General features: G+C 41.6%; 1 protein-coding gene across 1 annotated transcript in view; it reads right to left on the bottom strand.

Annotated features, from left to right (window-relative positions):
• Window positions 1-3,779: 3,779 nt before the first annotated feature.
• The window catches only part of LOC113586043 (leucine-rich repeat and immunoglobulin-like domain-containing nogo receptor-interacting protein 1), a 27,816-nt gene continuing 16,128 nt past the window's right edge, over window positions 3,780-15,467 (bottom strand). The window contains exon 2 of the mRNA XM_027023897.2: window positions 3,780-6,504. Within this exon, the coding sequence (XP_026879698.2) occupies window positions 4,648-6,492 (1,845 nt within the window). The 5' untranslated portion in view covers window positions 6,493-6,504 and the 3' untranslated portion in view covers window positions 3,780-4,647. The remainder of the gene's footprint in view (window positions 6,505-15,467) is intronic.

The following is a 15,467-nucleotide window of genomic DNA, read 5'->3' as shown; positions in this document are numbered from 1 at the left end:
AAGTTTATATTTCTATATAATTCTACTTGCATAGGGTATATAATATGTTAATATATATAATATACACATATAATATTCACATATTTTGCAGTAAGTGGTTATAATTTGCAAATAACGTGCTTGCATAAATTGTATCTGTCCTGTTTTAAAAAATTGCAATGTAGTGTCTGGGTTGTAATAGTTCACTGCTCTTACAAAGCTTCCTCTGAACCAGAAGATGGCGCCATTGTAACGTTTTTGACTGATCCTCCAGCCCCGCGTAATTGCTCTACATAACTTGCGTTCATTGGCTTGACATTTCCAGTTTATGATTAGCTGTTTCAGACAGCTGAGCTAGAATAAGATCACAACCAAGTTCTAAAGATCAGCTAGCCTACCTGCAGAATTCACTGAGAATTCTATATGATAATGTGATAATGTAATATATGAGTTGTCATTATTAGTGAATATGATTTAAGCTTTATATTAATAAATCAAAGTATGGTTTTGGTGTGCATTTAACAATGCTAATTTGTGAGTACTACTTTAGTTTATCTTTTCAAAGTTTTTTGGTTTGCTAATCATGAACCATGTAACGACACTAACAAAGACGTTGCAGATAATGACTGTGCTGCACAGAGAGTGATGGCGTTGATGCGTGCACGTGTATATGAATGACGGGAACTCTTGCTAAACTCCTTTTTTAGTATTCGTGCATTTTCTCAGCTGTTGATGCTCTTCTCACTATCTGACAGGATTACTCATCATGACTCAGAACAACCCCCTCCCCCACCAATACACACACACACACACACACACTTAATTACTTACTTACTTAATCCCACTGCACTCTCTCTCACACACACACAGACATGCAAGAATATACTAACATATATACACACAGAGACTGTATCCCCAAATGCTTAATTTCCTTTTCACAGGCCCACCACACACATGTACATATAAAGACTACACACACAAACACACACCCAAAATGCATAATTTCCAGACATTCCATATCACCTTTAATCCCTCTTCCCCAAGGTAAAGTATAAGATGAATATAAAATTGAATTTGGTCATCTGATTCTTTTAATTTTTTTATTTGCTTCCAACTCTTGTACCTGATGTCAGTCTAACAAATTAGATTTGCATCTTCTACTGTACAGAGCTTGGTCAAGCGTACAGGAAAAAGTAATTCAGATGTCTTCAAACCTAAAGTATTCATAATAGTGGCAACAACTTCTAGATCACCATAGAAACTGAGTCAGTATCAGTTATTTGATATTAAGAGAGAGTTACCACTCTGTTAAGGACCATACTACCATTTAAATGAAATGTTCAGCCAAAAATTTACCAAAGTTGGGGGGGGGGGGGGGATCATGGACTGCTATAAGCAGATGTTGCTAGCTGTCTTTGTGTTGCAGACCATTCTCAACCCAGTAGTGACACTGATACATGAAAAAGCTTAACTACACTACTGTGCCACTCACACAAGCACTACAATTACTACCCTTGCCTTCCAATGCCAGTGGCACTGATTTGTTAAATGGCACTGATCGGCAAATAATATCTGGTCACCAGTGAGCCAACAGAAGAACCTCATGAATGGGCTGTCGATGACTCAGATGTGCTATAGTCTGTAATTGCATGACTGTCAAATGCACTTAAAAGGTAGGTGTAACTAATGAAGTGGCAATACACGCAAGTGTATGAGGTGAGTGTTGAGAGGGTGTGTGTGTGTGTGTGTGTGTGTGTGTGTGTGTGTGTGTGTGTGTGTGTGTGTGTGTGTAATATAATTTCCACTGAGCATAAAATCATATATCAGAAATTTATATGTGTATTTTCATCAAAAATATTAATTTACAAGATTATGGCTCCAGTAGTAACACGTTTCTTTACATATATGCTCTCCTGTCACATACTTATAGTTGAGCATTTGACCTATATAGATCTTATGCTATATAAATATTTTTAATATTAACCATGTATTGCAATTTAAGAACACTTAATATTCTATTACATGCTGGTTCTATACCACATAATTATTTTTAAGTATTGTATATGATTCTTATATTTACTGACCTTTAGGACTTGGGTAACCCACCAATGGACAACTCAATACATTTACCTGACACTTTTCTCCAAAGCAACTTACAATTATGACTGACTACAACTTGAGTAATTGAGGGTTAGGGCCTTGCTCAGGGGCCGAACAGTGGCATCTTGGAAGCAGTGGGACCAGCACCAGCACCCTATAAAAACTATAAAACTATCATTCTAAGGGGAAAGGTAAAAGCTATTTGCTTTTTTTAAATCGTGCGTTCAGTTACAGATGCAACCTCACCACTAGAGGGCAGCTGTGAGCAATGCTTGTTCGCTTGAGCTCGAGCTGTGTCTCTGTTGGAAATAGCCTACTACATACTGTGTACTGCATACTTCACTCAGTATATACTGTATTCTGAATACTGTTCCTAGTAGTAGTATGCAGTAGAGCATAACAACAAATGCAAACCATACTACAAGGTCACGTGAACATACGAAATTTCTGCCCACTTGGGAAAGATTTTCCACCACCGTTGCACGGGGGATGCAGTACACCATGAAGATAGCGCTCGTGTATACTGGAATATTTGCCGGAAGTAATGTGTCATCCGGATATAGTTTACATACTGGAAAAATTTATTTTGGTCAAATACTGCATACAGCATACTAATTTGGGGCCCAGTCAGTACGTGAGAAGTATGTAGTAGGCTATTTTGCACGCAGTCTGTTTTTAGCTGGTAGTTATCGCTAGCTAGCTCGAAGGCATTCAAACCTTGTTTTGATTATTTCACCATGACATACACCATGATGAATAGTTGTTCTTGAACAACTCAAAGACACGATAATAATAATCAAAACTGATCATTTTAGTTTTAGTTTTAGTTTTAGCCAGTTCACAGCAATAAAAAACCCAGGACACACCAAAACAAAATCTCTTATAAGATTAAGTTATGATTTTAAAAGGGGGGGTGTAAAAAACACACAGAACACACACAAATGAAAACACAACACACCCTTGCGCTACTGTCCCAGTCCTGTAGTAAGACACCCACAGAAGGAGGTTTGCTCGGTGGGTGAGGATCAATAGGTTGTGGAGCCGCTCTGGGGTGCTATGACGTCCTCTACAATCCATCTTTTGCAGGCTTGTCGCCTTGTCATCAGAAATTACAGTGTAAAAGAAAAAACATTAAGACTATTGGAAATGTCATCAGTGGTAAACCAATTCGCATAAGAACTAGGACTTTCACTTAAATGAGCACGTGGATGTGGACTTGTACATGAGTAAAGCGATGAATTGTTCCATTAGGCAAACCACCCACCCACTGGCCTGAGCCCATGCTGGGAAGTATTTAGTGCCTATTGGTAATGACACAGTGCGTTGGAAGCACTGACCCCCACATCCACAGAAAGCTTGTACAAAGTGCGCACTCACACAGTTTGTATTATATTATGTATAGTAGTATAAATAAGCCTAATTAAAAAAAGCTTTGTACAAGCAATAAAGGTAATGAGAACAGAGGACAACAGTTGTGAGAATATATATATATATATATATATATATATATATATATATATATATATATATATATATATATATATATGGGTGTGTGTGTGTGTGTGTGTGTGTGTGTGTGTGTGTGTGTGTGTGTGTGTGTGTGTGTGTGTGTGTGTACACTAAAGCCAAGATTTCATGCTTGAATTTCTCATTGCCTGCTCATAACACTCATAGTACACATGAATTTATAGTCATTTTTATTCTGATCAGTAGGTGAAACAGGGATTTGCAAAAGAACAGTTTCATATGAACACCTGTTTTGTTTTTTGGTGAATCTGCTTCTGTGCCAGTTTAAGCTTCCATGTTGTGGTGCGTTTGGCAAATGAAATGCGAAGCTTTAGCTTTTATTTCTCACTACAGAACACTGCTGTTACTCTCAGGTGAAGGTTGATTCTGTTTTGCAGTAGCTTTAGGCAATCAAGAAAAAAAATTAATGCATACAACGGAGTACATACCTATTCATACGTATTCTTCTGCCTATTGTGCATAATCATACATCACCTAATTTTAGCACATGTAACATCTCACGACATGCACTCATGCACTCAAGCCTTTAAAGCTATAAACACAGGACTCATCTTTAAATAATCTCATGCTGTCATGCAGGTCCCAAAAAGCAGAGTCTGTGCTGCTGCCACTTCAGACTGGGTCCCATGTGGAGTCAGACTTCATACTAAACAACGTTTTGGTTATTCTCGTGACGCTCTGCCTCTCTACTTCCTTAAATCAGTCTGGATTTTGCATCTTCTCTTTGCATCAAAGACTTCATGCATTTGCCTTCTTCCTTAAATTAAGTCAGACTGGTAGATCTTCTGGTGGAATCGTTGTGGTTACAGTTGCAAAGCTCCATGCGTCTCACATTAGCTCCATGTATTATGGCTAAGCAGTAGTTTATGTGTTCTCTGCTGTTTCATATGGGCTTTATGACCCCCTCAGGACTGCCCCCTATAGCCCACCCACAGCTGAACACATTTTCCTTTTTAATAGGGTGTTAAGTATTTAAAAGCTTTGTGTATCTGCTTTACCATGAAAGTGCATCATCCAAACCCTGATGCATTCTTTGTTTCATCATAAAAGCTTCATGGTCAACCTGTTATTATCTGTACCACTCCCTCCTCTGGCTGGTCCTGCCCCTGCACTGTGAGGTACAAAGTCAATGGTGGCTGTATGTTTGATCTGCCCCTTGCTTTGACTCCAGAAGAACATGAACACAAAACAGACTGCCACCGAGCTCAGGAATGACAAGAAGCCCATAGTCACAGCGATGATCAGTGTCTTCATGTCAAATGGAAATGGCCGTAGACCCTGGGAGTCATTGACGGGTGACTGAGTGGATGTGAAGCTCCAGCCCTCCATGAAAAAGTGGATTGAACGGTTCCGTGGTGAAGAAGCAGGAAAGCCCCGTACCTGGAGACTGACGGAAATGCTGTCATTCCCTGCTGCATTGGAGGCGAAACAGTGGTAATATCCACTGTCCTGCACCTGTGAGTATCGCACTTCAAGGGTCCCGTTGGACAACACACGGATCCGACCAGTAGTGGACAGGAGGGTGCGATGAGGGCTCAGCCAGATGATGGAGGGGGTGGGGTCTCCATCCACCTGGCAGAAGAACTGGACCGTATGACCCTCATCAGTGCGCACTTCCTGGGGCTTGCGGTTCAGAATACGCGCCTGCCGACAAGTGAACAGACCTGGAAGTTGAACTTGTGTGAAGTCCTGGATCATTCTACCCTGTACATGCACAGGTAAGTTGCAGATAGGTGGCTTTTTGTCAAAGTCCAGGTGCAAATGGTGACGCCAAACCCAGAGCAGGCGGCAGTCACAGATGAGTGGGTTATTATCCAGCCGAAGAACCTCAAGGGTACCCACTGAGTGAAAGGCTGTTTCCTCCAGCGTCACTAGCTGATTGGATGACATGTTGAGCAAGCGGATATAGACGAGGCCATGAAATGCACCTGGCTCCACTCTCAGGAGACTCCCACCAACCAAGTGGAACTCCTGCAGCCGAAGTAGGTCTCCCAGCAGGTTAGGATGGATGGAGATGATGGGGTTATAGGACAGGTCCAAGTAGCACAGGTAGACCAAGTGTTGCAGAGGGACATAGGGAACAGAGCTCAGGTTGCAGTAGGTAAGTGTCAAGGAAGTGAGGTTTAGGCCGATCAGGCTGTTAGTGGCAAGTGAGCCCAGCAAGGGACAGTTGGACACGGTCAGCTCCCTTAGCCGTCCCAGCCGTCTGAATGAGTTGTTGGGCAGTATCGTGAGCTCAGCTAGACATAAACGCAGGCATGACAGCCCAGTGAGCTGTGACAGTGCCTCACTTGGGACCGACGTAAGGTTAGACCTGTCCAGGCTCAGCTCCCGTAGGTTCAACAGGCCGCTGAAGGCGCGTTTGGAGATAAACAAAAGGTCATTCTCGCTTGCCTCCAGCTTTCGCAAAGACGTCATCTCACGGAATGTGTAGTCTAAAAAAATAAGAATCTCATTTTCACTGATGTCCAGGAGGTGGAGACTTGGAAGTCCAGAGAATGCGCCGACTGGAAGGATCTTGAGTCGGTTCTGTGACAGCCGCAGCGTGAGAAGGTTCTGCAGGCCATGGAAGGCTTCCACTTCAATTGTTGACAGAATGTTCTCACTCAGATCCAGTTCTTGTAGCTGTGAAAGAGTAGAGAACTGCCGATGTCTGAGTGTCTTAAGGAGATTATTGGCTAGGTTTAAGTGATGGGTTTTGGCATTGATGTTGTCAGGTACAGAGGTCAAGTTGTTTGAGGAGCAGTTGACCATGAGATTTTCAGGTGAGCACTCGCAACATTGAGGACAGGGCCAGGGTGGTTCCCCTGATTCAGACACACCCATTATCAACAGAAGCACTGCACACCAACACATTCCCCGCCAATCAGCAGTCTCCACACACATCCGGAGTTCAGCCTACAGCAACAGAGGAAAGTGGAAACCAGTGATTATTTTAAGAAAATGCATCTATTTAATTATTTAATTATTGTTTATCAGGGAAGAGTCCACTAGATTATTTCATTTGTAGGGACATCCTGTACAAATTCCTATTTAAAAAATATACAAACGGCTAGTTAGTAATTGAAAAAAAGGAGGTGGATAAGCTCCTTGGTCAGTCTGGGCAGTATGGAGAGAGTTATGTCTATTATTATAAACAGCGAGGGGTACAGTACATAGTAGATTCTTTTAGGCACATTTCTGAGGACGTTGTGCTTGAGAGGCTTAGGAACATAAACTGTTCTAAAGCACCCGGTTTCACAATATTCCAGCTAGATTCTTAAGAGATGCTACAGAAATCATTTCCTCAAACATGTCAAACAAAAGAAACTAATTTTGGTTATTTTAAATCTTCCTGTGGGAACACAAATAGAATTGTCTCATTATGAAATAAATAGATGGTTAAAAAATCAAGATAGACTCTCCATGAGAGTTATATATAAGCTTGTACATAGGGTTGTTCCACAGTATCTTAAAAAATATTTTAATCAGGTTAAAGATGTTTATTGTTATTCTACTAGATAGTACATAGATTTGATTCCTCCTTGTTTTAAAGCCATGGATGAAGAACAATTGTCACGGAGTGCTCCTCTCCCCACTAGTCACGTGTAATCATTGTATTTGTCTTGTTTGTAACCACGCCTTCCTTGTTAGCACACACCTGCACATGGTTTAGTGTTTGTCTATATGTATTTAAACCCCTGCTGGTGTGTGCAGTATTGTCGGTTATTGTTCATGTTGCCTTTGTTTGTGTTCACATTGTCAGTGTTACACGTATTTGCCTCCATGTTCATCATTTACGTTATATATGAGTGCTGTTGTCTTCTTCATTTGCTAATAAATGTCTGTCTGCATCGATGGAGTCTGTGCGTCCTGCTCCTCACCCTGCGGCACTCGGGCCATTACAACAATGTCTGGGCTCTGATCAGAAGTCAGGACATGGCTTTCAGGTCAAGAGACAGACAGGCTCACTCATCAGCCGAAAGAAACCTTAAAAAGGCATTAAAGATCCCAACATGCTTTAAGAACTCCACAATCATCCGGATCCCCCCAAAAACTGCTGTGAAAGGCCACAGTGACTATAGAACAGTTGCACTAACGTCGGCAGACATGAAATGTTTTGGGAGGCTGGTGCTTTCCCACATCAAAGTCATCATCCCTTTGGATTTGGACCAGCATCAGTTTGCCCACAGGTCACACTGCTCTATGGAGGATACAGTTTCTATGGCACCAATACTATGGCACCAATACACCCAGAACAACCAAAAACATATGTTGGCTTTTCACCATAAATTAATCACTGTTACTTATTTACAAATTATATATACATTATTGTATAAATAATATCTATTCATTACTGTTATTTATTCATTCATAATTATTGCTAATTATTACTATCTGCTTATTCATGACCTTCTTTTCAATTACACAGTAGCATCCTGCATATCCATTTTGCACATTCTGCACCTTGCACTTTAAACTCATCTATACACTCTACTCAACATTGCTCTCAGCTATACACTGTTCTCAGCTATACACTGTTCTCAGCTATACACTGTTCTCAACTATACACTGTTCTCAGCTATGCACTGTTCTCAACTACACACTGTTCTCAGCTATACACTGTTCTCAACTACACACTGTTCTCAACTACACACTGTTCTCAACTATACACTGCACTTTACACTCAGCCATACAATGCTCACCACCGCCAATCCCTATATCCCTATACTGTTTATTATTAGTGTATATACATTGTATATATTGTAACTACAGTCTGCTGTTTTTCTCTTAGTTATATTATCTATCTATATATCTTTATATCTTCACATTTCATGTGAGCAGGCAGCCGTCAAAGCATTTCACTGCTAGTTGTGCCATGTATCACTACGTATGTGATAAATAAACTTTTAACACCATTATCCCTCACAAACTGGTCAGCAAATTGGGGTACTGATGTCGTGGACTTCATGTCTGACAGACCACAGAGACTCAGGATCGGAAACCACACCTCCTCATATCCTGAAAACCGTGACCCCGCAGGACTGTGTACTGAGCCCCATGCTTGTCGCCCTGTTTACACACGACTGCACCCCCAATCGTTCCTCAAATTCTTCCTCATAAAATATGCAGGCGACACCACAATAGTGGGCCATATTTCAGAGGGCGATGAGTGTGCCTACAAGAATAAGGTGGAATGTCTAGGAGAATGCTGTCAGCAACTTGGTACTTAAGTCAACAACTTAGTGCTTAACACCTCCAAGACTAAGGAGATCATCATGAACTTCAGCAGAAGGAAGCCAGACCGCCTCCCCCTCCACATATCTGGGGAAGCAGTAGAATGTGTGAGGAGTGTGAAGTTCCTCAGTGTCAACATAAACAGGCACCTAACATGTTCTCCTAACACCTCATGTCTGATAAAGAGGACACAACAAAGTGCTTCTTAAGGAAGCTGAAAAAAGGCTCAGCTACCACAAAAGCTCTTGATGAACTTCTACCGCAGGGTCATCGACAGCAACCTCTCCCAAGGCGTGATTATGTGGTACTTCAGTTGCATACTGTAAAGACAAAGGCGCTGCATCACATGGTCAGAGCAGCAGAAAGGATCATTTCCAACATGGCCAGTGTCTATGCCTGCCAAATGTGCCTCTTCAATGTGCTTCCATCTGGTACAGGGCTGTCCACACACAGACCAGCAGAATGAGAATCAGCTTCTTTCCAAACGCTGTGGCTTCAATAAAACCTCACTGATTACCTCCTCCACCTCCCACAGACTGTCACCTTGTACTTTTAACACTACACTCTGCACCTTTTACACATTCAATGAACACTCATTTTACATATGCAGGGAATATATAACTGTCGTTCAGGCTAATAACAATTTACTGCACATTCTGCCACCCATGTAAATTTATATTTGTATATTTTGCTGCTTTGGGCTGTTAATGAAATTTCATTCTACTAATGTATAATGATAATAAAGACTCTGTCTCTCTTAGCAAAAGTAGAGTGTGTCTGCATTCTTTAATGTATGCAACAGCAACTCTGTGTATCAGCTGCCAGGACATATTAAAATGGTTGATAGTTTGCGAGGGTTTAGACATGCCAAGAAATGGTTATACAAGTGGGGGAATTTGGTGGTTAATTGCTAGTTTTAAAAAGTTTAAATGATGCTGATGGATTTTAATTGTTAATTTTAAATGACTGTATTGATATGTACAGTGATTTTGTATTATGGTGCCATGCTTGCTATGTGCAAGTTTATTTATGGGGATCACAGTGGAAATAAGTCTTTGGGCTTTTCTGTGTTATCCCTGTCTGGTCCTGTTTTTATTATATGCACTGCATATTATGCAGTGTGGGAATGCTGTGTTGTTTGATAAAATCAAACAATCAAGCTTTAAAAAAAAATCCCAGATTTAAAAATGCATCTGGTTGCATGCTCATTACATTACATTGTTTGCTTTGCCATAACATACACAGAATTGCTCATTTTCAGTACAGCAGCATCATGTGTGTATGTGCTTTTGAGGGTACTAGCCTGAGAGTGGAACTGGACTCTGGCAATCAAGTGATATCAGCATACAATTATTTTGTGGTTTAATTCAGTTTGATTTAATTGGTACTTAATTAGTTGTTACTGCAGACCCGTTTGCGCTTTCATCTTGTAGATCCACAGGTGAGTGCTACACAAAGTGATGTGCAATTTTAGGGATGTTGTTATGCCACATTTGTGTCAGTACTCCTAAAACTGGGGAAGTTTACATTTTTTGCAACCTTTCTTCAGATTACCCCAAATTTTTATTTGACATCAACTGCTATCCATCCATAGGAGCCCTCCGCCACTGATATTTTTAGTATTTGTGTAGCTTTATTTTTTATGCATATTTATGTAATTGAGCGATTTAGCTTCTGGGGTCAAATATGTTGTTTCTATTAATACCTTTGAGAGCATAGCCCAGTAATGCAGGTCAAAAAATGTTCTTTCAGTTTTTGGATTGGATGTCACTTGTATCTGGAGTTATGAGACTATGGACACAGGTTAAGATACATGTCATCTACCTCTCACCGTGTGATTCGTGTGTTTGAGAAACTGACACTAAAGAAATCTCTAAGGATTTATCTAGCTGCTCTCGCCGTGTGTGTGATTGGTGGATTGATGTATGAAACTGACCAACAGTTAATCAGGAAATCACTAACGGTTTAACCCTTCATTCATTTGGCATCCGCGATGTCTAGTGGGATGATGTGCAAAAAGCTAACAGATGCTGATTTTGCCGAACCGATTTTGGAATGTAGCGACGAAGATAACGGAACTTCAGATCCTGAGGGGTTTGATCAATTTGATGAAGAAGAATACGAAAGTAAAAGAGATCCGTTTGAAGATGGGTAAGTGAATTTACTTTACAATATCGCTATAACTTTAACGAATGCACGAGTGCCGAAGGGCGTGGAGCAGGACGCACAGACTCTCTCGACGGAGTGAAACATTTAATGACACAAACATATAGAAGATGGTGGCAATCACAAATAACATTAACGATCCACACTCAACACTAACGCCTTTAACATTTAACACAGGCTAGACAAACATGATTCGGGGTATTACATTCAAATGCTAACAAACAAACAAAGACCAATGGTGAGGGACGCACTGACGGGGGTTTAAATAGACAGACGCACGCTAACACTTAACCCCGTACAGGTGCGTGCCTTCACTGGGGTGTGGCTACAAACATGAATGAACCCCCCCCACACGCCGCAGACCGTATCACGTGACTCGGGGGGGGGGGGCGTCCCGTGACAGAACGCCCTCCCAAGGACTACAAGCCCCAGGCCGCCGTGTACACACACAGTACGGCTTTGCCTGGTGCCCACCCAACATGAGGTGGGCAAGGAACCGATGTCCCGGGAGACCTCTCAACAGGAGGGAGGGAGGCAGGATCTCTGCCTCCTTCAGGGCAGTCCAGCACACCCTGCGTGGGGGGAGACATTCCCTGATGACAACCCCTCCCCAGGGACATGTTTCCCGACGCTTCCCCCTTCCGGGATAGCGAACTCCAGGCTGCCGTACACACACATATACACAGTACGGCCATGCCCGGTGCCCACCCAGCACAAGGCAGGCCAGGACCCTCCCACCTGGGAGACCCTCACCAGACAGGGAGAGAGGCAAAGTGCGTGCCTCTCTCGGGTCAGTACTACAGTTTCCCCATGGAGTGATGCACCTACAAACACGGACAGACAACGGGCGCATACATACATAGACAGAAGCGCCTTCACATAAATGCTTTCGGCGCTGTGCTGCAACGCCTACAGTCAGCACAGGCACTGTAACCGTGTCCCTGGCCTCGAGACACACGCGGGGGTGCACGTCCGCAGTCAACCACAGTTCTTTCACCACAGCCACCAGCGCCCCCACCTACACATCAGCTAGCTACGTTGCCCTGGAAGACAGACAAAGACCTGGACACAGTTCCTTCTGTGCCAGGTTTCAATCAGCTAGGACACCAGGACCACAGCTCATTTATACCTCCACGTAGACAACCCTTGAGCTCTTCAAACTTTTCTTCCCTGTACAAACAGTACAAACACAGTGCCAAAACACAAACAAGCAGGCTGCTAAAAATATATCACAGGGAAAGAAGTACAAATGGATCGACTTGGATGTAGGGGATGTTTATAAATACACAGGGCTGCTTCTGTACATTGCTGATTACTGGAAGCACGATCACCTCTGCCATCGTAGGTCATGTCATGGGACAGATACAGAACAATATCTTGGAATCTTCATATTAGCAACCCTGATGAAGATGTCCATAATGACAGAAAAAGTGCATGGCGCAGCATGATAGACTCTTCCTGCTAAAACCTCTGTTGGACACCCTCAAAAATACATGCAAATCAATTTATCATCCCCACAGAGAGCTGGCTATGGATGAAAGAATGGTTGTCTCCAAGGCTAAGACTGGGATGGCCCAGTACATGAAGGCAAAACACACAAAATAGGGAATCAAACTGTTCGTCTTGGTTGACTACACAGTTGACTTTTCCATTTACACTGGCAAAAATGACATCCCATCTGGACATGGACATGCCCCTTGTGCAGCCAGGTTACCTGGGCACAGGCTACCACATATACATGGACAATTTTTATTCTAGCCCCAGTCTCTTCAGGGCTCTCTATGAGCGCCGATTTTCCACCTGCGGGACTTGCAGGGAGACCCGCAGGGCCTGCCCGCAGACAGATAGGAATGCTCTCACTAAAAGCTCAGAGAGGGGCTCAATGAGATGGATATAGGATGGTCCCATTGTTTATGTCAAATGGATGGACATGAGGGAGGTATCACTCTGCCCCACAATTCACACAGCGCATTTTGGTGAAACTGTTCAGAGGAGGATTAAACAGCAAGATGGCTCCAGGACAAGGATATCATTCCCCTGTCCCACACCGGTTGCACATAGGTGGAGTTCATTGGTCAGACCAGCTCATTCAGTATTACTCTGCACAGCATAAAACCATGCGCTGGTACGGAAAGATATTTGATCATTTTCTGGACATTGATACAACCGACAGCTTCATTCTTCACAAGGAACTCTGTACGGTCCAACAAAAGCAACCGACGTGCACAGAGCTTTCATGGAGATGCTGATCGCTGATCTCTGTGGCAGGCCTCTGCACACAACTCGTATCAAGGCACACACAGGTTATCTTCCTGTGCCCATAGCTGATGTTGACGCAGCAGCACCAGGTGCGAAAGACACAGTCAAGGCCTGCGAAAGGACACACCTTGGAAGTGCAGGGAGTGTGATGTGGCCTTCTGTATGCAGCTGAACAGAAGCTGTTTTGCTGCATGGCATGGCAATTGAAAACATGCAAAGAAACTTAGTGTAAATTATTTTTGTTGTTGTTGTTATTGTTCATGAGTTTTTTCTGTTTTTTTCCATTTTGGGTATCGTTGATCCATTATAATTTTTCATTTGCACACATGAAACTTGATGTATTGATATACTGATATTGTTTGGTATGTAGTAAAATGTCATTGTTCAGTCACATGTTATTTCATCCCTCTAAGAATTTGGTGAATGTAATTGACAGACTACACTTTTACTCAATAAATGATTTTATGACATTTCATTTTAGGCATTTATATACTATTTTATTAATAAATTACACTATGTATGTGAACCAAACACTTTGATAAACCTATTTCAAACACCAAAAGAATTTGTCCACACGAGTAAAGATATGTTTTCAGAAGGGATATGAAGAATTTCTAAAACTGGATTTTCATCTTTAGGGCCATATTATCTCTTTACACAATGATCTAGGTCAGATGGTACCTCATTACCATGAGGTACGTTCTGTACATTTTTATAGGAAACATATGAGTATTATGTTAAGTGCCTTTAAGGTGACTTTAAGAAGAAAACACCCTTAGACCCAGACGGTCATTGTTTTAACAAACCCATCACTTAAACTCACATGTAGTTTACACATTGTCTGGCAGAATGATCATTTAAATTCCCTTACTATTAAATACTTTTAGTTAAAGTGTCCTTAGCCCATGTCAGCCAGCTCTCCCACAGTTCTGTGGCAATAAACAAATTTGCTCATTTTTATTCATGAACATGTCCTACATCAATCTCAAGCTAGTCGAAATATTCTTTGCAACTAAATTTTTAAAATTATGAATGAAAATCATGAAGAATTTAGGTTGTTTCTATTTTGATTCAGCATCAATATATGCCACTGGTACATCATGCCTTGCATTAACTTTACTGGATACACCAACTGTATAACTGCACCAAACAAACTCCTCTCCATTTTATAGCCAGTTTACTGACTGAATGGACGAGAACCCTGCAACCCCTGGTATATGGGCATCATTAATGAGTGGCCAAAAGATCTGCTATAACCACATCTCCGCATCACCTACCACAGCTCCATCCAGCATCCTTCCTCTCTCACAGATCACTGGCCACACCCACGTCCCTTCCATATTTAAAACCCTGTTTGGGTGTACCTGTGGTAAAGTCTCTTGTGTTTGCTACAAGCATATATTACCAACAGTGCTATTTCCTTCTTTGTGTTTGACCTGGTTCTTTTGTCTCCCGACTCTGCTCGGTTTGGCCGATTTGTTGATGATTGTTCATTGCTTGACCCTCTGCCTGTTTTTTGCCTCTGAGATTGTCTGTAACTCAAATAATGTCTTCTTGCAATTATATCCTGTTTGCTATTTTGATTTTATGACACCTGCCTTTTAAAATGTATCTATTTATTTATTATAGCAATTTATTTTAAAAGTGTGCTATGGAGAAGTTAGCTTCGAGTACACAGAATTGACTGAAAATGTATTATTAGCCTATAGATGTTCCTGAAAATGATCACTCAGGTCTACTGAATTAAAATGTATTGCCACTAATTATAGCTGTGTCTGCCTGGAAGTACGGAGTTATGTGATTAAGAGAGATGAGGAGTAGAGTTGTGAAGCTATAGGGTGGATATCCAGTGAATGTCCATACAATAATAGACTTTGACTCTGAATAGGGTTTCTAAGAGGGAGAGGGTAGCCCATGCTGGTTAGAAAATTACTAAGTGTTCAAGCAATTACAGCCAGAAAATCGCCCAGATAAGTCTTAGAAAGAATATTGTAATGAACTCAGGCTTAGAAAGAATCCTAGAGTGAAAATGAGGGAAAGTTATAATGTTTCACTTGGTAACCTTATAATTTTCAAAATTTGTACACTAGGAACAAAGGGTCATATTTTTCAACTATATATTAAATATGGCCATCTGGCAGTATTTAAAAAATTTGTTTTAAACATTGGTAGTCTCATCCAGGTACAGTCAGATCTGCCTTATATGCCTCTCAGAGGCT

The sequence above is a fragment of the Electrophorus electricus genome, chromosome 2 (genome assembly GCF_013358815.1).
Source record: "Electrophorus electricus isolate fEleEle1 chromosome 2, fEleEle1.pri, whole genome shotgun sequence".
Lineage (NCBI taxonomy): Eukaryota > Metazoa > Chordata > Actinopteri > Gymnotiformes > Gymnotidae > Electrophorus > Electrophorus electricus.
Note: the sequence above shows the minus strand (reverse complement) of the source record. Positions and strands in the feature narration are given on the sequence as shown.